This window comes from Puma concolor, chromosome D1 (assembly GCF_028749965.1).
Source record: "Puma concolor isolate L17-30 chromosome D1, mPumCon1.1.hap2, whole genome shotgun sequence".
Taxonomy (NCBI): Eukaryota; Metazoa; Chordata; class Mammalia; order Carnivora; family Felidae; genus Puma; species Puma concolor.
The window spans coordinates 44,747,428-44,771,111 of NC_141676.1; the positions used below are offsets into that span (position 1 = coordinate 44,747,428).

A 23,684-nucleotide genomic window follows, 5' to 3' on the forward strand; every position below is an offset into this window, starting at 1 on the left:
AAATGGAGAAATTTCTAGAAACATACAACCTACAAGACTGAATCAAGAAGAAAAAAAAATTGGGGGGCCTGGGTGGTTCAGTCAGTTAAGCCTCTGACTTCAGCACAGGTCATGATCTTGCAGTTTGTGGGTTCAAGCCCCGCATTGGGCTCTGTGCAGACAGCTCAGAGCCTGGAGCCTGCTTCAGATTCTGTGTCTCCCTCTCTCTGTGACGCTCCCTTGTTCACACTCTGTCTCTGTCTCTCTCTGGAAAGTAAATAAACATAAAAAAAAATTTTTTTAAAGAAAAAAAATTGAATAGACTAATAAGTAATAAGATTGAATCCGTAATCATAAAGCTCCCAATGCAGAAAAACCAGGACCAGACTGCTTCAGTGGCAAATTCTACTAAACGTTTAATGAAGAATTAATGGCAGTCCTTCTCAAACTCTCCCAAAAAATTGAAGAGGAGGGAACACACCCAAACTTATTTTACAAAGCCAGCATTACCCTGAGACCAAAGCCTGCAAGGACACTACAAGAAAAGAAAGCTACAGACCAATATCCCTGATGAGTATACATGAAAAATTCTCAACAAAATGCTACCACACCAAATTTGAGAATACTTTGAAAGGATTATACTCCATGACCAAGTGGGATTTATCCCTGGAGTGCAAGGATGTTTCAATATATGCAAATCAACAAATGTGATATACTACATTAATAGAAAGATAAAAGTCACATGATTATCTCAATAGATGCAAAAACAGCATTTGACAAAATACAACATGGTTTCATGATAAATTATACCCTCAACAGACTGGGTATAGAAGGAACAAGACTCAACATAATAAAGGCCATATATGACAAACCCACAGCTAATATTATTCTCAGTGTTGTAAAAATTGAAAGCTTTTCCTGTAAGTTCAGGAAGAAGACAAGGCTACCCACTCTCACCACACTTACTCAATACAGTTCTGGAATTCCTAGCTAGAGAAATAAGGAATAAAGAAATAAAAAGCATCCAAATCAGAAGCAAAATGGTTATTTGCAGATGATATGATCATATATATAGGAAATCCCAAAGACTCAAAAAATTCTTGGAACTAATCAATAAATTTCAGTTACAGGATATAAAATCAATATACAGAAATCAGAAATCTATACACTAACAGTGAAACATCTGACAAAAGAAATGTAAAAAACTGTTCCATTCACAATAGCATGAAAACCAATAAAATATCTAGGAATAAATTTAACCAAGAAACTGAAAGATCTGAACCATGAAAGCTACAAGATTTTGTTGGATGACATTGATGAAGATACAAACAAATGTAAAGATATTCCATGTTCGTGGATCAGAAGAATTAATACTGTTAAAATGTCCACACTACCCAAAGCAATCTATAGATTCAATGCAATCCCTGTCAAAATTCCAATGGCATTTTTCACAGCAATAGAAAAAACAACCTTAAAATTTGTATGAAACCACAAAAGAAACCACAAATCCTGAGAAAGAAGAACAAAGCCAGAGTATCACACTTCCTGGTTTCAAATGATATGCAAAGCTATAGCAGTTAAAACAGTATGGTACTGATGTAAAAAAAAAGACATACTACCAATGGAACAGAACAGACAGTTCAGTATTAAACTCCCACATATACAACCAACTAATATTTGACAAGGATGCCAAAAAGGAATCCAAGGGGAAATGATGGTCTCTCTAACAAATGATGTTGGGAAAACCAGATAACCACATGCAAAAGAAAAAAGAAAGAAAATAAATTGAACATCTGTCTTACACCATTCACAAAAATTTACCTGAAATGGATTAAAAACTTAAATGTAATACCTGACATCATAAAACTCCTACCAGAAAACATAGGGGGAAAGATTCTCCACATGGGTCTTGATAATAATTTGGGTGGATATAACACCTAAACCATAAGCAACAAAATAAAAAATAAACAAGTGGGACTACATGAAACTAAAAAGCTTCTATACAGCAAAAGAAACCATCAACAAAGTGAAAAGACAACCTACAGAATAGGAAAAAATATTTGCAAGCCATATAACTGATAAGGGGTTAATGTCCAAGATATATAAAGAAATTGTACAACTCAATGGCAAAAAGCCCAAATGATCCACTTTTAAAATGAGCAGAAGACCATTTTCCCAAAGAAGATATATGAATGACTAACAGGCTAACACATGAAAAGGTGTTCAGTCTCACTAATCACAGAAATGCAAATCAAAACTACAATGAGATATCACTTTATACCTGTTAGAATGGATATGATCAAAAAGAGATAACAAGTGCTGACATGGATGTATAAAAAAGGGGATCTTTGTGCACTGCTGGTAGGAATCTAAACCAGGGCAGCCCCTATGGAAAACAGTGTGTAGGATCCTCAAAAAACTAAAAATAAAATTACCATATGATCCAGCAGTTCTGCTCCTAGGTATTTATCCAAAGGAATTGAAAACGCTATGTCAGATTGATATCTGCACCCCATGTTCATGGCAGCATTATTTATAATAGCCACAATATAGAAACAACCTAAGTGTCTGCTGACAGATGAATGAATAAAGAAATTGTAAGGTATATATTCAATGAAATATTATTCAGTATAAAAAGACGGAAATTCTGCCATTTGCAACATGGATGGATCTTGAGGGCATTAGGCTTTGTGAAATAAATCAGAAAAAGGCAAATACTGTATGATCTCCTATACAGAGAATCCAAAAGAAAAAACACCTAACTCAGAAAAAAGACCTGATCTGTGGTTACCGGAAGCAGGGAGTGGTGGAGAGGGAATTGGAAGAAGGTGGTCGAAAGCTACAAGCTTCCAGTTATAAGATAAATAAGTACTAGGGATGTAATGTACAGCATGACCATAGTTAACACAGTTGTATGGTATATATAAAGTTAAGAGAATAAAACCAAAGTGCTATCACAAGGAGAAAATTTTTCATTTTTTTTTGTTTTGTATGTGTATGATATAGTGGATATTAACTAAATGTTATGGTAATCATTTCACCATATAGGTAAAAATCATTATGCTATACACTTTATCTTATCCAGTGCTATATGTCAATTTTATCTCAGTAAAACTGAGAAAAAAATATTGCTTTGGCTGTGTACAACATTATAGAATAATTGAATACTTTTGTTAGCAAGGTACAGCTTATATACAACATATATATAGATCATGTATTGAAACGCACAAGCAAAAAAGTTGATGAGGAGGCATCAACTTCTGCCTGAGAGTTTCCAGCGTCTCAACCTGCCCTACAGATTTTAGACTTGTCTGTTCTCGGATCACACAAAGTATTTACGTGAAATTGAATATACACATAAATATATTTGAAGTGATATCACCTACCCAGGAAAGCTTTTCTATCTGGATTAGGTTAGAATACAACCTCCTGTGCCTACTCCAAAGATGCTGTTTATCACACTGTGCTCTAATTGCCCCCTTCCTTCATGCCTCAAATACCAATCAAGCATCTACCATACTTGATTCTATGTTAAGTGTTACAGTGGAGAGCAAAACGGATGCAGTCCCTGTGTGAATGGAACTTTCAGTCTAAGTGGGGGGGGGGGGGTAGACATTAACCAAATAACTACACTATTAGATATATAAACTAAAACAAGTAGTGAGCTGAAAGAAAGGTATGACCACTCTTTAAAATCAAATAAAGGGGCGCCTGGGTGGCGCAGTCGGTTAAGCGTCCGACTTCAGCCAGGTCACGATCTCGCGGTCCGGGAGTTCGAGCCCCGCGTCGGGCTCTGGGTTGATGGCTCAGAGCCTGGAGCCTGTTTCCGATTCTGTGTCTCCCTCTCTCTCTGCCCCTCCCCCGTTCATGCTCTGTCTCTCTCTGTCCCAAAAATAAATAAACGTTGAAAAAAAAATTTTTTTTAAATCAAATAAAGAAATATAACCTAGACTCAGAGAGTGGCAAGTCTGGAGAGGCTTCCTTGAGGAAGCAATGCTCAGCAGAGATCTGAAGATGAGTAAGACTTAACTGGAAATAGAGAATAAGGGGAGACCAGACCAGTGGAAAAGATACTGTGACTGGAAGAACATGCAGATTCTGACAAATTTAAAAAATGCCAATGTGACTAGAACTCAGAGTGGGAGGGAGAGCATAGTGAGAATTCAGACTGGAACAATAGTCAGGTGCCACATTATATGTAACTTTGTGGACTGTATTAAGGGTTTTGTACAGGACCTGGCAGATCGTTGACTATCTCTGTGAAGGCAAGAAACCACACATACAATCTTCCTAGATTTACAGATAAGCCAAGATCTCCAGGAAGTCTCAAAACTACCCCCTCTTTATGGAAACAATTAATCTTATCATTGCCCTGGCAAGCCAGAGTAGGAGAGATGAAGCCCAGATTTATAGCGCTTGGCTCAGGGCCCTGCCAGAGACAAGGGCAAGACTTTTGTTAGCTCTGCCCATCACTTACACGCAGCAGCTATTACAAGAATATCCAGAAAAGTTTCATCAAGAGCAGAAATATCTGAGGATCCAAATAATTGAAGAGCCTTACCCCCTACTCCAGAGGCATTCTTGAGAATGAATTGTTGATTGTCTAGGATAGATCCAGGTAAAGACATGGCTCTTAGAAAGTTAAGTCAAGCTAGGACTTCATAGTGAAGAAAACAGAATTTTCTTGAAATTTCAACAATTACGAACCACTCCTTGCTTCCAAGGTATGCTCTTAGTCACAGCCAATTCTCCCTGGAGAGAGCCAAGTGAAGCAGGAGAGCGGAGAAAGTAAATTCTCTCCTGCTACCGGAGGAGTTTTCTAACAATTAGAGTGATCCAAAGATAGAATGAGCTACCTCAGAAGATAGTGATCTCAAAACTTCAAAAATAAGCTAGTAGGCCACTTGGGGTGTTACAGAGGAGATTCAAGCTTATGGGTTGGTCTACATGAACTTAATGGTTTCTTCCCACCATGAGAATCTCAGAGGCAGAAAGAATAATGTGAATGAGTAACCATAGAATAGAGAGAACTGAGAACTGAGCAAGAGAAAGAGGCTGCTTGTAAAAAGCATTCAGTTATAAAGAACAGAAGGGCTTAATTTTGTTTGGAGTAGAAGCAGTTTATGCCATTGTCCCTAAACTGATCTGGGTTTGGGAATGAAGAGGAAGAAATCTAACAGTGCATTCTTTCTGGGAACTGTGGCTTCCAACTTGAAATTAGGTCTGCACATCTACCCAACTCCAGTGAATGTGCTCTTCAGATTTTGGTGTTGGGCTAGGGTTATTATGGTGAAGATGGATATTAGTTATCTGTAGCTGTGTAGCAAATTATCTCAAAATGTTGCTTAGAAGAACAAATATTTTATTTTGTCACACAGATTCTGAGACTATCTAGGAGTGGTCCAGCTGGGTGGTTCAGGCTCAGGGTCCCTCTCTACATAGATAAATAGGTAGATAGATACAAATATATTATTTTATAGTCCAGCTCTCACCTGCGTCTAGAATCATATGCAGGTTCAAACAGGGCTAAAGAAGTCTCTCCTAAGCTCTCTTATTTGGTTGTTGCAGACTTTATTCCTGGCTATTGGACAGAGACATGGACCCCTCCATAACCTGCTTTAATGGCCTCATGACATGGCATCAGGCTTCCCAAGGAATAAGTGATTCAAAAGGGAGAGAAACATGAATGAGTGAGTGAAATAGTGCCCACAAAGGAAACAGGACTATTATCTACAATATAAAAGATCTCCTATAACAGACAGGCAGCCCCCCTCCTAAAAAAATGGACAAAGTATTTGAACAGAAATTCCACAAAAGAAGATAAACAAATGGCCAAAAAACACACGAGGAGATACTCAATTATCACTAGTCATTAGGGAAACAAAATTAAAACCCACAATAAGAGATGGTTACAGAGTAATAATAATAGCTAAAATTTAAAAGACTGAAAATACTGAGCATTGGCAAGGACATGCGGAATGAGTTAAGTGATCATAATATACTTCTGCTGTAGTGTAAAATGTCAGAGCCATTAAAAAAAACTTTACTTATATACACATTTACCATACCACTTCCAGTAATTTAAGAATAATGAATTCAGCTTTTCACAAAAGACTGTACATAAATGTTTATAAGAGTATCATTTATAATATCCAAGTCAAGAAACAATTCATTTGTGGGTCCATCCAACAAATTGTGTACACATGAAATATTTCTTTTTTTTTTTTAATGTTTTAATGTTTATTTTTGAGAGAGACAGAGAGAGAGAGTGTGAGCAGTGGAGGGGCAGAGAGAAAGGGAGACACAAAATCCGAAGCAGTCTCCAGGCTCTGAGCTGTCAGCAGAGCCTGATGGGGGGCTCGAATTCACAAACCATGAGATCATGACTTGAGTTGAAGTCGGACGCTTAACTGACTAAGCCATCCAGGCGCCCCAACGTGAAATATTTCTTAATTCTCCCTCTTCCCAGATAATTATATATTGATACACATAGCAGTATAAATAAATCTCAGTCATTATGCTAAGTGGAACATCTCAGGGAAAGAACATACATACCATCTGTCTATCTCTGGGAAAATGAATCTGCAATGATAGAAATCAGGTCAATGATTGTATGGGATAGGGGTTTGGGAGATACTGACTTCAGAGTGTCATGAGGAACATCTGAGACAAAGAAAATATTCCATACCTTTTTCTGTGGTGATGGTTACATGGAGAACATTTGGCAAAACTCATGGAAATGTAATTTAAAACATATAATGTTTTATTGTGCAACCTATACCTTATGAAACTTGATTTTAAAAATAAGAAGAAAGGCTCTTGGGTGGCTCAGTTGGTTGAGCTCAGTCCACTTCGGCTCAGGTCATGATCTCATGGTTCATGAGTTCAAGCCCCACATCAGGCTTGCTGTTGTCAGCACAGAGCCCACTTCAGATCCTAGTTCCCTCTCTCTCTCTCTCTCTCTGTGCCTCCCCCACTTCTCTCTCTCAAAAATAAATAAATATTTAAAAAATAGGAAAAATGTTCAAAATATTTAAACAACAATTTTAGAATGGGAGGGATAATTCATAGAAACAAAATAATATTTGGAAACTTTATTGCTTTCTACCCAGGCAAAAATACCATATATTAAATAGCATACTTAATCACATGGATATAGATATAGATATAGATATAGATATAGATATAGATATAGATATAGATATCTACAAATGTAATTTTATGCCTTAGGGAAATTTTTCTGGTATTTTTAAATCATTATGGGAAAGGATCTTTTAATAAACCTCATAGAAAATTTCAATTTCCCATGTAAAAAATTATAAAGATCATTTGATCAAACCTCAGTGCAAAAACATAGAACTGATAACTGAAGCATACTTTTAAAAGCTATTTTAAATTAAAAAAAAACTACTATACAACTTTTGAGTCAAAGTGGAAGTCAAAACAAAAATTATAGACTTTTAAAGGCAAGATCTTTACATCTCATAACATGTTATACAGTTAAAGGATGAACTCAGAGAACAAAATAATAAACATATAATAAATGTATAATATTTAAGATAGTGGTAAATTCTATGAATAAGAATAAAACCGAATAAGGTAGACAGAGACTGATCAAAGAAGGAATACCATTTTGGTCAAGGAAGCCTTCACTGAGAAACTGACATTTCAGTAAAGTTCTGAAGGAAAGGAGGGAGGCAATCATACAGACATTGAGAGGACAGGATTCTAGGGTGAAAAATAATTAGCAAGTGCCAAGACCCTGGGGAAGCTGGTAGTGGAGCAAGCGATGGGTAAATTAGTAGAAAGGGAAATCAGAGAAATGATGTGGGATCAAATCATGTAGTACTTCTTAGGCTACCGCAAGGACTCTAACTTGTATTCTAGTGGATGGGAAGCCTGTGAAAGGTTTTGAGCAGAGGATAAACATGATATAACTTATGTTTTACAAGGATCATTCCAGAATTGTCTATGTAGCAAAAAGGGTAGAAACAGGGAGATCAGGTGGGAGGTTGTTGTAATAATCCAGGTAAAACATGATGGAGACTTGGATCAGGAGAGACTCAGTGGAGGTGGGGGAGAATTGGTTAAATACAAGTAATCAAGGAAAAGAGAATATAGGCCATCTGATTTAATAGTTCAACTCAGAAATCTAAAGAGACCAGCTAAACAACCTTTTCAATCAACTGAGTGAAGGTAATTAAGTGGGCAGGAAAGAAATGAGTGAATTAGAAACCAAAAAGATATATAGTGAAAGATATACATAGAATTAAAAAATAAATAAATTATGTTCTTTGTAAAGTCTGATAAAATAAATTTTTGGTAAAGTAAGTAAGGAAAAAGAAAAGGGAAAATACAGATATATAACATTCAGAATGGAAAAGAAGACATAAACAAATATGAATACTTTAAGCTATAATGAAAAGATACAATTTGCTAATCATGCAAAAATTCAAATTAACAAGTTGCACAAAAATATAAGTGAATCAAGGATAGAATATTTTTATATTCTTTGGGTAAATACATAGTAGTACAATTGCTGGATCATAGAGTAGTCACCCCAATATTTTATAGCTCATTACCTACAATAGCCAAATTATGGAACCAGCCCAAGTGTCCATAGACTGATGAGTGGATAAAGAAGTGTACACACACACACACACACACACACACACTGGAATATTAGTCAACCATAAAAAAAGGAATGAAATCTCACCATTTGCAATGACATGAATGAAGCTAGAGAGCATTATGCTAAGTGAAATAAGTCAGTCAAAGATGAAACCATATGATTTCACTCATGTGGAATTTAAGAAGCAAAACAAGCAAAGGGAAAGACAAGAGAGAGAGAGGCAAACCAAAAACAAACTCTTAACTATAGAGAACAAATTGATGGTCACCAGAAGGGAGGTGAGTGGGGGGATGGGTTAAATAGGTGATGAGTATTAAGGAGGGCACTTTGTGATGAGCATTGGGTGATGTATGGAAGTGTTGAATCACTGTATCATACATCTGAAACTAGTATTACACTGTATGTTAACTAACTGGAATTTAAATAAAAACTTCAAAAAAATAATAGAATAATAATAGAGTAGACTGACCATAGCGGAAATTGAAAAACCTTGTTAAGAATTATGTTATAAAAGGAACTCTGTGAGAAAGTTTTAGAAGTGTATTATATAAAGGCACAGATAGTTTCCATGTTATTTACATTGACCTAAAACAGAAGAAGTTCAAAAGTTTGCCAACTCATTTGATAACTTTGGCAGAGCCCCAATACTAACTTTAACAATAGTAGTACAAAGTCCTAAATAAATCACAACAAATTGAATTTGGAAGCACATTTTATTTATTTATTTTTAAATTTTTCTTTATTTTTTTTGCAATATATGAAGTTTATTATCAAATTGGTTTCCATACAACACCCAGTGCTCATCCCAAAAGGTGCCCTCCTCAATACCCATCACCCACCCTCCCACCACCCCATCAACCCTCAGTTTGTTCTCAGTTTTTAAGAGTCTCTTATGCTTTGGCTCTCTTCCACTCTAACCTCTTTTTTTTTTCCTTCCCCTCCCCCATGGGTTTCTGTTAAGTTTCTCAGGATCCACATAAGAGTGAAAACACATGGTATCTGTCTTTCTCTGTATGGCTTATTTCAATTAGCATAACACTCTCCAGTTCCATCCATGTTGCTACAAAGGGCCAGATTTCATTCTTTCTCATTGCCACGTGGTACTCCATTGTGTATATAAACCACAATTTTTTTATCCATTCATCAGTTGATGGACATTTAGGCTTTTTTTTTTTCAACATTTATTTATTTTTTGGGACAGAGAGAGACAGAGCATGAACGGGGGAGGGGCAGAGAGAGAAGGAGACACAGAATCGGAAACAGGCTCCAGGCTCTGAGCCATCAGCCCAGAGCCCAACGCGGGGCTCGAACTCACGGACCGCGAGATCGTGACCTGGCTGAAGTCGGACGCTCAACCGACTGTGCCACCCAGGCGCCCCTGGACATTTAGGCTTTTTCCATAATTTGGCTATTGTTGAGAATGCTGCTATAAACATTGGGGTACAAGTGCCCCTATGCATCAGTACTCCTGTATCCCTTGGGTAAATTCCTAGCAGTGCTACTGCTGGGTCATAGGGTAGGTCTATTTTTAATATTTTGAGGAACCTCCACACTGTTTTCCAGAGTGGCTGCACCAATTTGCATTCCCACCAACAGTGGAACAGGGTTCCCATTTCTCCACATCCTCTCCAGCATCTATAGTCTCCTGATTTGTTCATTTTGGCCACTCTGACTGGCGTGAGGTGATATCTGAGTGTGGTTTTGATTTGTATTTCCCTGATGAGGAGCGACGTTGAGCATCTTTTCATGTGCCTGTTGGCCATCCGGATGTCTTCTTTAGAGAAGTGTCTATTCATGTTTTCTGCCCATTTCTTCACTGGGTTATTTGTTTTTCGGGTGTGGAGTTTGGTGAGCTCTTTATAGATTTTGGACACTAGCCCTTTGTCCGATATGTCATTTGCAAATATCTTTTCCCATTCCGTTGGTTGCCTTTTAGTTTTGTTGGTTGTTTCCTTTGCTGTGCAGAAGCTTTTTATCTTCATAAGGTCCCAGTGGTTCATTTTTGCTTTTAATTCCCTTGCCTTTGGGGATGTGGAAGCACATTTTAATACATACCCTCTGGCCAGCCAAAACAGTGTAGAGATTTAAGACACCAGACTCTGGAACCAGATAGCCTAGGAACAGGTTTGCTATGGATCTGCTAGCTGTGTGGCTTTGGTCAATCTATTTAATTTCTCTGTATCTCAGTTTCATTATCCATCAAATGGGGCTTCTGATAGTAACTACTTTATGCAGTCATTGTAAAGATTAAGAGAGTAATTCTGTGGGGGCGCCTGGGTGGCTCAGTGGGTTAAGTGTCCAACTCTTGATTTTGACTCAGGTCATGATCTCACAGTTCGAGAGTTTGAGCCCTGCATCAGGCTCTGTGCTGACAGCTCAGAGCTTGCTTGGGATTCTCTCTCTACCCCTCCCTAACTTCCCCCTCCCTTTCTGTCTCTCTCAAAAATAAATAAATAAACTTAAAAGAGTAACTCTGTGAAGCACTTATTATAAGCCAAGCATATAGTAAGCACTCAAAAATATTAATGACTATTAGTTTCTATGTTTGGAGATATATTGTTCGTATTAGCAAGTCAAAGGAGAAAAACCATAAGGTAATGTTGTTAGATATCAAAAGTATTTTGATAACGTTCCATATTCATTTATTATTTTAAAAAAGTTCTAGTATACAGTAAGAAGAAAAATATTTTCTTAAAATAATTAAGCTCCATTTGAAATCTGTAGCCTTCATCATCAAGGATGCCTATTATCACCAACATTGTCATGATGTGATACAAAAAGAACAAAAAATATGAAATAACATTTATTATTATTTACAAATGATACATTTGTCTACCTAGAAAACCCAATGCCAGTCTAAATCCAAACCGGATTTTTAAACAATTGGTAATTATTCTAACTTTCTTCTAGAAGAAAAATAATGTATAAAAATTGCCAAGAGCATGTTGAAACAGAGAAGTATTGGGGTGCCTAGGTGGCACAGTTGGTTAAGCAATTGACTCTTGATTTTGCCTCAGGTCATGATCTCACACCTGTGAGATCAAGCCCAGGGTCAGGCTCTGTGCTGACAGCAGGAGCCTCCTTGGATTCTCTCTCTCTCTCCCTCTCTCTCTGTGCCCCTCCTCCACTTGTGCTTGCTTGCACACTTGCTGTCTCTCAAAATAAATAAACATTAAGAACATGGGAGAGAGAGAGAAGTATGAGGTGCTTTTGGCTTATACGAGGCCTCATCTTTTACAAGTGCAAGAGATATACATATCAACACAAGAGAAAAGAAAGACCAGAAGAAGATAGCATATGATAAGGGTGGTGTTTCAAATCATTGTGAAAATTGTTGGCTAATTAATAAATGTTTTGTGAAAAGTAGACATAATCTTATTATTAATAAAATCTATCACTCCATTGCATTTGTAAATACTGTATGTTTTCTGAAATCCATCATATTGTCAGGCGATATTTGCAGAACCAAATTTGAACCATGCGTTTTGGAAGTGATTCCAAAAGCCGAAGGCTTATTGAGTAGGGTACATTAATTCTATAATAAGAACTCTTGTTATACATATTTCACCTGAAATTCTGTCAGTTTTTATTTCACATAATTTGAGGCTGTGTTGTTGGATGCATGTGTGTCTATTATCAATAGATACTCTTGCCACTTTGCTCCTTTTCCCACTAGATGATCTCTTTCCTTTTCCAATAAGGTTTTTTTCCTCCTGAATTCTATTTTAATCATATATAATGAAGCTCAACTTGTTTTTCTTCATATTTGTCTTATGTATCTTTTCCTACCCATCTATTTTAAATAATTTTGAATCCTAAGTGTTTATTTCATAGAAAAAAAAAAATCATTGCTAGAGCCTTAAAAGAAAGTGCAACCTGATAGTCTTGGTCTTTTATTTGGTGACTTTAATTAATTTACAATTATTTTAAAGCTATGTGAATACTTATTACTGCCATCTTTTCTCAAATTGTGCATTAACTATATGTCAGGGGTCTTTTTCATGAACAAGTCTTTTTTTTTTTTTAATTTACATCCAAATTAGTTACCATATAGTGAACAATGATTTCAGGAGTAGATTCCTTAATGCTTCTTACCCATTTATCCCATCCCCCCTCCCACACCCCCTCCAGTAACCCTCTGCTTGTTCTCCATATTTATGAGTCTCTTATATTTTGTCCCTCTCCCTGTTTTTATATTATTGTTTTTCCCTTCCCTTATGTTCATCTGTTTTGTCTCTTAAAGTCCTCATATGAGTGAAGTCATGATTTTTGTCTTCTTCTGACTAATTTCACTTAGCATAATACCCTCTAGTTCCATCCACGTAGTTGCAAATGGCAAGATTTCATTCTTTTTTATTGCCGAGTAATACTCCATTGTCTATATATAACACATCTTCTTTATCCATTCATCCATCGATGGACATTTGGGCTCTTTCCAAACTTTGGCTATTGTTGATAGTGCTGCTATAAACATTGGGGTGCATGTGCCCCTTCGAAACAGCACACCTGTATCCCATGGATAAACACCTAGTAGTGCAATTGGTGGGTCATAGGGTAGTTCTATTTGTAGTTTTTTGAGGAACCTCCATACTGTTTTCCAGAGTGGCTGTACCAGCTTGCATTCCCAATGAACAGGTCTTTCCACTGAACAGAACAGATTCTGTTTCAGTATTAAAAATGTATGCATTCTTAAAAAAAATTTTTTTAAAAAAAGGGGGCGCCTGGGTGGCTCAGTTGGTTGAGCAGCCGACTTCGGCTCAGGTCATGATTTCGCGGTCCGTGAGTTCGAGCCCCACGTCGGGCTCTGTGCTGACAGCTCAGAGCCTGGAGCCTGTTTCAGATTCTGTGTCTCCCTCTCTCTGACCCTCCCCTGTTCATGCTCTGTCTCTCTCTGTCTCAAAAATAAATAAACATTAAAAAAAATTTTTTTTAATGTATGCATTCTTTTTAAATTTTATGATATGTCCCTTAATATAAAAGACCTATACTTATGACATTTATTTTTACTAAACATGAGTATAAATGACCATCCATATATTCCAGTACTCAGTTTAGAAAATGATACCTAAGGAAACAAAACCATGGTGGGTGCTGCCTTTATACCCCCCTTCATGACATCTTCTTCCCACCCACTCAAAGTTAATAACTTTTAAAAATATGATATTTATTCTCCTTGCATGTAACTATATTTTTGCTACATATATATGTATCCCTAAATTATGTATAGTAATGTTATGCATGTTTTAAATTCAATACAAATGGTACCTTTTGCAACTTACTTTATTTTGCATCCAACATTATATGTGAGATTTATCCAGGTTGATATATATATTTATATTCATTGTTCTGTAGTGTATTGTACATATCCATTATATGAATAAACCACAATTAGTTTATCTAAGGTATAGATTATCAATAGATAGATAGATAGATAGATAGATAGATAGATAGATAAAGAGATAATAAGGTATGTGAGTTTCAGAAGCAGTAGACTGGAACCAAAACAAAATGAACATTATTTTTTTTAATGCTTATTTATTTTTTGATAGAGAGAGTGAGAGGGGGAAGAGGGGCAGACAGAGAGGGAGAGAGAATCCCAAGCAGGCTCCATACTGTCAGCGCAGAGCTCGATGTGGGTCTCAAACCCATGACCCATGAAATCATGACCTGAGCCGAAACCAAGAGCCGACCACCCAACTGACTGAGCCACTCAGGTGCCCCAAAGTGAACATTCTTACAAGGATTTTAAGGAGATGAAATGCAAATGAACTCATAAAAATAAATGGATAAAATTGCTAAGTTGGACATTAAGCGAATTGACATAAAATCTAAATAAGAGGAAAAACAAGCCATGGTACCAAAAACAGTTCCATCAACTGATGACCCCTGTATTAGTCTGCTCTGGCAGACATTACAAAATAACACAGATTAAATAGCTTAACAACAGAAATATATTTTCTCTCAGTTCTGGATGCTGGAAGTGCCAGATGAAAATCCCATCAGCATTAATGTGTAGTGAAATCTCACTTTTATCTTACACATGGCTGTCCACCAGCTGTGTCCCCACCTGGCCACTTCTCTGTGTGTACATGGAGAGGGAAAGAGAAAGATCTCAGCTATCTCTCTGTTTTTCTTTTAAAATTTTTTAAGTGTTTATTTTTGAGACAGAGAGAGAGACAGAGTGTGAGTGGATGATGGGAAGAGAGAAAGATGAGGCCAGACAGGTCATGGGGGTGGTGGTGAGAGGAGGGAGGGAAGATCAGTGTGGACCTTGGAAGTCCCCACAATGATCCAGGTGCTTATTCCATGAAGTGGGGAGTCAGTGGAATACTTTGTGCATAATGAAGACATTTGGGTGATTTACCTTTATAGCGCCAGTTGGGCAACAGTGTGGAATACAGACTGAATGGGAACAAGGGTCATATTCTGTGTGCTCCTGAGAAATCATTAGAGTCAGTGGATATAAGGGGGTGACTTTACCAACTAAAGAACCTCACCTAACTGACTATCCACCAGTGAAACTGGGTACTCAGTCACCTTGGGAGTCAGCAGCACGTAACTGACAGTCCCAGTAGATGTGAGGGTTGTTGATGCTGGGAAATTGCTACATCAAATAAGGCATTAAACTCTGACATCCCAGATTCCTTCCACTAATGAGCATCTCTGGTGCCACAGCATATATCACCCTAATCTCCCCCAGTTAGAATATAGGCTCCATGAATATAAGGAGTTTTGTCCCTTCTGTTCATTGATCTATCCTGGTGCCTTAAATAGTGTCCAGTAAATAACAGCCACTCAATTAGCATTTGTAAATGTTTGAATGTCCCTATTAAACATATTGCAGGTTTTTAGGGGTGCCTGAGTGGCTTAGTCAGTTAAACATCCGACTTTGGCTCAGGTCATGGTCTCCTGGTTTGTGGGTTCGAGCCCCATGTTGGGCTCTGTGCTGACAGTCCAGAGCCTGCTTGAGATCCTTTCTCTCTCCCTCTCTCTCTGCCCTTCCCCTACTCATGCTTCCTCTCTCTCAAAATAAATAAATAAACTTAAAAAAAAAATTGCAGGTTTTTGAGCATCATACTTTTGTTCTCAGCACCTCAGAGAATAAGAATAGTTGGTTGGATGGCACCTGATGAGTTTTCCAGGCCTGCCAGTCAGTGTGACTGCATTTCAGACTCTGAGCCATTGTTTCTAAAGGGCTTTGCAGGCTATAGGGTGTATGAAGGGTGCTTATGGGGAGGGACGGCAGGGATGGGCAGTGGCAAAGCTGAGTCAAGGGGAAGTACACAGAGAACCTCTGGTGCTAGGGATCTCTAAACATGAAGGTGGATTGTCTTGGAGATGTCTCGAGTTCTTCTTCCATTAAAGGTGTTTCCTTAAAAGCTAAAGATACAGGATACAGAAGACCTATCCTATCCCATCCCAAGCATGTTGCCTTTGCTTCGTGGTCAGCCTGGTCAACAAAGTGTTCACAGGTCTTTAGGCTTTCCTTGGAAAAACACCATAAATAGCAGTAGGGATGCCTGTTAAGTGTATTTAAAACCTCTTTTTTTTTTTTCTCGTCTTAATGAAGTTCACCAGTGACAGTATTTTTTCAAACAAAGAGTTCTGTGTGGGCACAAGCAATATTATGTGTCCCCAGACACCCACCCGGCAGCTACGCCACTTCCCCCTGAGGTTTAACAGGATCGCCGACATCAAAAGGTAGGCTGACGGGGCTCACCTTTGCCACCAGATAAGCCAGTGAGACCTGCTGTTACGTTTATTGAACAATCAATACAACAAGATACACAGTAGGTCTTTGCAATGATTTTATTTCATAGTTAGCTTTAGTTTACTTCAGTATATGTGCTGCCGAAGCGAGCACAGCTTTAGTTTATTTCAAACTAAAGAGAATGTTTTTAATATTAAGCATGCATTTATATGTCTCTTCCATGCTCTGTATCCAATGAGTTGCTTTCATTACAAATTAAAAGTAGACTTCGCTTCATGATGACCTGGAAAAAAACAGTAGCAGACAGAATTTTGTAACTTTATTGTGAAAATATTGAAATCTATTATCTCATTTACTCTTATATTAATACTAGCTAGTAGATATTGTTGCCTTTGATTCACAAATAGGGAAATTGAAGCTCAAAGAATGTGTGACCCATGGTCATATGGCTAATAGAAGGCAAATAATTCTTGACTCCAAATGTATGTTCTGAATTCATATGTAAATATACCAAAAGTATGTCCCTACCTTTCAAACTCAAATGATAGAATATTCATAATTATAACTTCATGGGACAGACATTTAAATAGATTTGTATTTTCTAGCAGATTATCCCAGTATCACAGGGAGATACTGGGAAAATGGAGGAAAATGAACCTAAATTTTAGGAGTTTCAGCTACTGGAACTCCCTCTTCTCTTTCCAGACACTGGTTGGGCACACTGCCCTGTGGATTTTTCTACTACATGAGCTTAGGGAGGGTTAAAGTGTGGACTGCATCCCTGCAATACCCAGTTTTCCAGCCTCCCATCTGACAGTACAAGGGCAGTCACCTTCCTGGAGTTGTTTACTGCTTAAGTCCAAGGTCCCTGCGGCGCCTGTTGTAGACTTTGAAGCCCATAGAGGTAGGCAGCAAGTTGGTGTTTGCCACGCTTCCGGCTTTGCTCAGCAGGCCTCCCAGCCAGTGGGCCACACAGGTGGCAGAGTTGCAGGTTCTCTTCTGGACAGTGACTCTGATTAGCAAGGTGGAAAAAGAAGAGAAGACCTGTTAGTAAGAGACTGGAACAGATACCTGCCACATAGAACCATCATTGTAAAATTACTGCTCTGAGAGGCACCAGTTAACCTTGTGTCTTTCCTCAATCACAATTATCACTGCAGAAATACACAGGCTCTTGGGGAAAATGCCATGATCACTCCCACAGACATTCCCAGGGGTGTCAGAAAACCCAAGGTGGCTCCGGGTGAGTGGCCATGGAACACAGAGCTGTAACAGCCTGTCTTTCTTGTATAAATAAACTACAAATCAAGAAAGGCTTATGAGACACAGAGAATTATGGCCCCAAACTGATCCTAACATGAGGATTGTCTGGAAGTCACATCCCACTCAAAGGCATCAAATATCCCTTGTTAGAAATACAAAAATTCCCCGACTTACCTGGAAGAAAAGGCGATTTTACAGCATTGGGTCCCCGAGGTGCTTACCTGTTCTTTACTGCTCCTGTTCTTCCTACTTGAGGTTGGTCCAAGGACTAGCTACTCCACCCTGCACCCAGCTACCACAGGGCTGAGGCTACTTCTAAGCACAGGTCCCTGAATCTGGGAATCCTGTGGTGTGGGCCAGAGCAATAACCACCACCGCTCAGGTCTTTTGAGAAATATACTTTTATTCCCCATCGGCAAACACATTCACAAGCAGGACTGAGAAGCCGTGCTGTGATTCCTCAGGGGAAGCACAGGGCTGCCCCCCCCCCCATCTCTTCCTGCGTGATTCTCTTCTGGCCTGTTCCTCTTGCTCTCCTCCCATCTGAGGTTCCAGACATCCACTGCCATAAAGAAAGCCACCGATACCAGCAACCCGAGAGGACCACACGTATCACGATATAGGAAGGAAGGAAGAAAGGACATTAGAAAAGAGAGGGAGGGGTTTAATCGGCATCCTGGGTCATGCCATCGTGAGGGCCGTGGTCTCTGTCCAAGCTGCTGGCCATGACCCTTTTCTTGCCGGGTGCTCCGACCCCAATTGCAGTCTGAGGGAACGTGTGAAACTTGTTGAGGTCCTGTGTGTATGTGCCCAGCACACAGGTGCTCAGATTACTGCACCGCTTAGCTCGGAAGCTGTCCAGGCTGCAGGGAAAAGACATGCCAGGTGGTACCATGCACCAGGTCTGCCCCTGTGGCGATCGCCCAGAAGGTTAGACCAGGGAGGGGGCACTCTGAGTGGGGGCAGGAGGGGCAGGCAGGAGGGCAGCTCACACATCCTCCATTAGGAGAACTCCGAGGTTTGCTGAGCCAGGGCAGCGTGGGGCAGGGTTGCAGCGGGGAAGGGGTGCCCTTTCCTAGCCTTCCGCATGCCGCTCAGTCCTTCTTGCTCTGCAGAGAGGTCCTTAGGGTAGATGCAGGTGCAGCAACATGCCAGGCAGTGCCGGGGCTGGGCCAGGGGCTGGCGTGAGCTCCAGGCTCAGGGGACACGGGGAGGTGGGGCTGGGGAAGGGCATCTGGCCCCATGACAACATGCACGTCTCCACAGATCCTACACATCTTAAGCCCCCAGACCTACCTCAGGTACTGCTCTACCTGACCCCACCCTGTGCAAGGCCTTTGGCTTCACCTTGCAAATGTGCAATGAAGGCTCCATGTGGATGCGAGAGAACGTCAAGTGCAGGTTTACAAGGAGAAACCAATTTCTAAAATCTCCTGGGATCTGTGGGGTTCATCTGCTGGCCTCACACTTACCAGTCCTAACTCCTCCAATGCTGGGAAGTCTCCTCAGTGCTTTCAGACCAGTTTCCGGAGGGAGGGATTTCATACCTTCCCCAATTGCTTTCAGAAATGGATCTTTTTACATGTGGTCTAACCATAGTCTCTGTGTGGGACCTCTGTTTTCAGTGGTGCGTGAGAATAGCTGGGCCCCAGGCCGAGGAGAGCCATGGCAGTGTGCTGGCCTCCTCTCCAGCCGTGTTCTGTCTTACCTCTTAGGATATGCCTTCCTTGGCAGGACAGGAGGGAGGGGATGCCCTGAGCCAAGTGGAGTGGGGATCCTCACCTGGAGCCCTCGGTCTCCTGCTCCTGCTGCAGTTCACTGGCCTTCCTCTGCACAAAGTCCTTCACCATTGCAGCCAGCAGGAGGCGCAGTTCCTCCTCATTGAGCATAGCAGCGTCCTGAGGACTCTCCAGAGCAGACCTGGGGTGGGGAAGAAAACACAATAGAAGCTCTGGGTGGCTCCCTGTCTCTCCCAAGATAAGCACCCAGGCTTCCTAGTAAAAGCACCAGAAGCATTCTGTGAGATCAATGAGTTATCTGAAATTTATAATAAAGAATATTGTATATCAGTGCTGTTTTTCAATTATGTGCTACACACCTTATATCAGAAAATATACACTCCCCTTTGCCCAGCTCACCAGTTGGTAAACTTTTAGCACACCACAATTTTGAGAATGGAATTGTCTGATCCCAGGAGGAGTGGGAGAGGAGTGACCTCCAGGCAGGGCTGGCTTACCTGAATGGTGCTGCCTGGAGCATGCCCACCTGGTACAGGGCCAAGATGCCAAGAATCAGGAGAGGAGAGAACTTCCAGAAGCCCATGGCGCTTCTCTGCAAGGGAAAAATAATGTCATTTTCTGCACCAGTTTGAAGTTCCATGAGCCCAAGAACCTGGACTCTGGTCCTGCTTCTTTCTACCTGTAACTCCCTGGCATGGTGGCTTCAGGCTGGTAATGCCATTCCTTTCCCCAGTGTTTCCTCACTGGGGAAGTGGACTGTGGGAAGATCCAGTGAGACTGAAGCAAGCTATCCTAGCAGGACAACTGGGGAAAGAGGACTCAGTCCATAGCCCCCTCCCCACCACCTCACACACTACATTACCTGCTGGCCAGGTCTCCATTGAAGACAATCCCGGGACAATCTCCTGTTTCCTACCCAGAGCTGTACTCCCTGTGTAGGGCTTTTGATCATATCTGGCCATGGTGGGGGGCGGGGGGGGGGGCGGAGTTAGCTAAAAAGGGAGTATCTGTCCCAAGGGAATCTTAGGGAAACTGAAGAAACAAATACTACTGCTCACCTGCTCTGCACTCTAGTAGAGAATCCCCTGCAAGAACCAAGTTTAGCAGAGTCTCCTGGAAACCAGGAAAAAAGCTCCCAGGACTCACTACTGGGGCTTTCCTTCCTGGGCTGCCGGCCCCTAGTCATTGCACCTATTTGCCACCCACTGGCGCTGGTCCAGGTTCCGAACCGATTTCCCGGGGGACCACTAGGCACAAGACATGATCCCGTGAGTACCCTTGTGTCCTACTGTGTGCACAGTGCCTGCGGAGCTCCAGCGTCCTAAGCGCAAGTGTAGCAAGAGACAGCGAGACTGATGGAAAGATTAAAGCGGGAAGTCTCCGAACTGAGACAGCTCAGTGTACCTGGGGTTTGAATAGCGGAGTAACAGATTTTGTGACGAAGAGACCCAGACAGAAGTGCCCAGAGACTCAAAGATGGGCAGGAAGAGCGGATACAAGAACAACTAATGCAGAAGAGGGAGAGAAGAAGAGGGAGAGAAGGAATCATAGAGCGAAGGCAGGAATCTCGGGGCTCACCTGGCAGCAGGCAGCAGGTGGCTTGCAGCCCAGGCGGTGGCAGCTGCGGTAGCGTTGGCGTCGGGCGATGGCGCTGTGGAAGTGTCAGGGACACTTGAGCAGAGCAGTGGCTCGGCTGCCTCCCAGCACCAGCAGCTGCTCTTATTCCCGCCGCTCTGGGTCTGGGTGGGGGGGGGGGGGGGTGTCCAGGAGCTCTGAGCAACCAATGAGGGAAAAGATCACGTACCCCAGATGGATTGTGTCACCCATTTGCGTCTAGAACCTAGAACATTCAGCGGGACCATCCCACTTGTATTTGCATTGAGGTCATTGATGCAAGTGGAGGGAGGGAGAGGGATGGGACCAAGAAGGAACATCCTTATAAAGTGAGCAGGAAGTTGAGGGCAGTTTGATGTCATGGTAAATTTCACCGGTGCAGTTCCGCTGCACGGGTTTTGAACATGTGCCCCACTCCGTCCCTAGCTTGCGTTCTTACAGGGCAAGATCCAGGAAGCAGGGAATCCTGGCTCCTCAAGTCTGACCCGAGACCTCCCCACCCCCAACCCCCGTCCAGTGGAGGCTTGGAGGGTTGACAACGTGCATCAGTGTTGATTCTGGGCTGGAATTACTCTGAGGGGCAGAACTCCCGGGAAGTCGGAGATAGAAGTGATAGCAAGAACTTTGTCAGAACTCAATTCCAGCTGTGCCAATTCCATGCTGTAGAATCAAGGGCAGGTAACTTCTTAGCACCTCAACGTACTCACCTTTGAAATGGGGACCATAGTCCCATTTTGACAGTGTGGTGTCCTTAGTAACCATGTACCTGTCCCATAACAAGGTAGAGATTTAGAAGAACACTCAGGCCCAAATGGGGGATTCTGTGAAATCGCGATCGGTTTTCCTTCTTCCCACCCTATGTGGCTTCCTGGACTCCTGCTGAGTGGTCTGTCGTGTGCTTAGGAGTGGAGAGCCCCGCTGTGCCTCAGCATAAGTGTGTAAGGCACCAATGCTTCCCAAGCCACCAAACAAACCTCCAGCCCTTCCCTCTTCCTATCCGCTATCCATCACCCCAGGTCCTCAGCCTGCTGGAGCCATTTGCTCAGCTGCCCCTTGCTTCCGGCTGCTGTTTGCCAAGTTGTCCCAATGGCGTGCAGTCCCAGCCCTGCGCCCACATCCCCCGCACTTCAGTCCTCCTCTAGAGAGCAGAGAATGCTTGCAGGTACTGAAGAGTCCCTGCGGACACTAACACTCACATTCAAAGCTTTCACACACACAAACTCACTTCTGTCTCCAAATCATGTGCCCACTCCCCAGAGCTCAGGCAGGCGCGGGGGTCTGACACACGGGACACCCTGTGGGTTCTCTCTGAATCGCAGCCCAGCCTGCCTCTGAGTCTCTCCCCCATAGGATCGCGTGCACACATGGCATGATGCTGATCTGCTCTCATCAAATGCACTCACTCTCATTTTTCAAAACAAAATATTTATTTTGGGGAGAGCACCATCAGGGAAGGGACAGAGAGATGGGGACAGAGGATTCGAGGCGGGACAGAGAGATGGGGACTGAGGATTGGAGGCGGGCTATGTGCTAACAGGCTGACAGCATTGAGCCCGATGCAGTGCTCGAACTCACAAATCGGGAGATCGTGACCTGAGCGAGAGTCGGATGCTCGACAGACTAGCCGCCCTGTGCCACCGCACTAACTCCCAATTATAAGCGTGCTCTCTAACATGCAATTATTCAGCACCAGCTCCTCTCCGGGACCTATCCCAACTGGAGGGTTTTAGGACCTCTCCACCTGATCTTTCACTCCTCTCCTGCCTGGAGGTCCAAGGTCCTGACTTGCTGCCCTCGGCTCAGAGAGTGCCGAGAAAGCGGCTTCTCACTGTTGCGAGGATCTCCGGGTGTGAGCCAGCAGCGCGTCCAAGCCTCAGCCTCTACACACTTTCCCAGCGCGGCAAGCATAACCGTGGCGGCAAGTCTGGTATTCCAGCCACAGTGGGTGGGGACTGCATCACGGGCTGTGGCGGGCAGGCAGAGACCCGAGTTACGTGGTTTTCCCAGGCAGAGCAGAAATCCTGCCCGGGTACGTCCTATGTGATCCGGGCAACGTACCCGGGCAACGGTGCATCCCTATCCTCAGTCCCCAGAAGCCTTTGCGTTTCATAGAACACACCTGCTTTTTGCCATGTCTCTTTCCCTTCCAATTTTGTGCCTCTGTGTTGGGGACACCTAACTTCCAAGATGCTCTATTCAGCATTCCTCGCTCTTAACTCCTGGTGCTGCCCCCAACGTGAAGGAGTAAGTTCGGAGCTACAAAACTGTTCTCTGAGTCCACCCCTGATTTACCAAGTAAATTCAAGGAAATTTAGACCTTCGTGTGTGCAGATTGCTAGCTTATGTCCAGCTATCCCTAAATCCTCTCCCAACTTAAGGCTAATATATAAATCGCTAAGGAAGGGGCACCTGAGTGGCTCTTGGGACTCTTGGTTTCGGCTCAGGTCAGGATATCACGGTTCCTGGGTTGGAGCCCTGCATCGGGCTGTGTGCTGACACTGCTGAGACTGCTAGGGATTATCTCACATTGTATCTCTCTCTGCCCCTCCCCCGTTCTCTCTCTCTCTCTCCACCACCACCCCCCCCCCCGCCCCGGTCTCTCAAAATAAAGAACTTTAAAAAATAAATCACCAAGGAAAATACTGATTTTAAAATAGCAATTTGACTGTTTTGCTCTTGATTGATTTTGTAATCTTATTTCGTAACTTGGTGTGAAAGGACCCACGTGTGGGCTCCGTCTGCATCG

At 41.9% G+C, this 23,684-nt stretch overlaps 1 protein-coding gene across 3 annotated transcripts; it reads right to left on the bottom strand.

The window, feature by feature from the left end:
• Positions 1–16,405: 16,405 nt before the first annotated feature.
• Positions 16,406–21,042, bottom strand: LOC112865530 (calcitonin receptor-stimulating peptide 1-like). Of its 3 annotated transcripts, XM_025928636.2 has the most exons (5): positions 20,903–21,036; positions 19,822–19,916; positions 19,368–19,505; positions 17,155–17,334; positions 16,406–16,605 (listed from the first exon to the last, which is right to left on the bottom strand). In XM_025928636.2, the coding sequence occupies exons 2-4, from the start codon at positions 19,905–19,907 to the stop codon at positions 17,169–17,171; spliced, it is 390 nt and encodes a 129-aa protein (XP_025784421.1). In that variant the 5' UTR covers positions 19,908–19,916; positions 20,903–21,036; the 3' UTR covers positions 16,406–16,605; positions 17,155–17,168. The 3 variants fall into 3 exon arrangements, with proteins under 3 accessions (XP_025784421.1, XP_086535526.1, XP_025784420.1); XM_086679400.1 differs by lacking the exons at positions 16,406–16,605; positions 17,155–17,334 and adding an exon at positions 17,964–18,147 and having other exon boundaries at positions 20,903–21,041; XM_025928635.2 differs by lacking the exons at positions 16,406–16,605; positions 17,155–17,334 and adding an exon at positions 18,217–18,448 and having other exon boundaries at positions 20,903–21,042.
• Between the last annotated feature and the right edge of the window lie 2,642 nt (positions 21,043–23,684).

Coding starts and splice junctions, on each gene's coding strand:
- LOC112865530 (XM_025928635.2), bottom strand. CDS start 19,907: ATGGGCTTCTGGAAGTTCTCTCCTCTCCTGATTCTTGGCATCTTGGCC. Junction 19,506..19,821: donor CTCCAGGCAGCACCATTCAG/GTAAGCCAGCCC, acceptor TCCCCACCCCAG/GTCTGCTCTGGAGAGTCCTC. Junction 18,449..19,367: donor CAGGAGACCGAGGGCTCCAG/GTGAGGATCCCC, acceptor TTTTCCCTGCAG/CCTGGACAGCTTCCGAGCTA.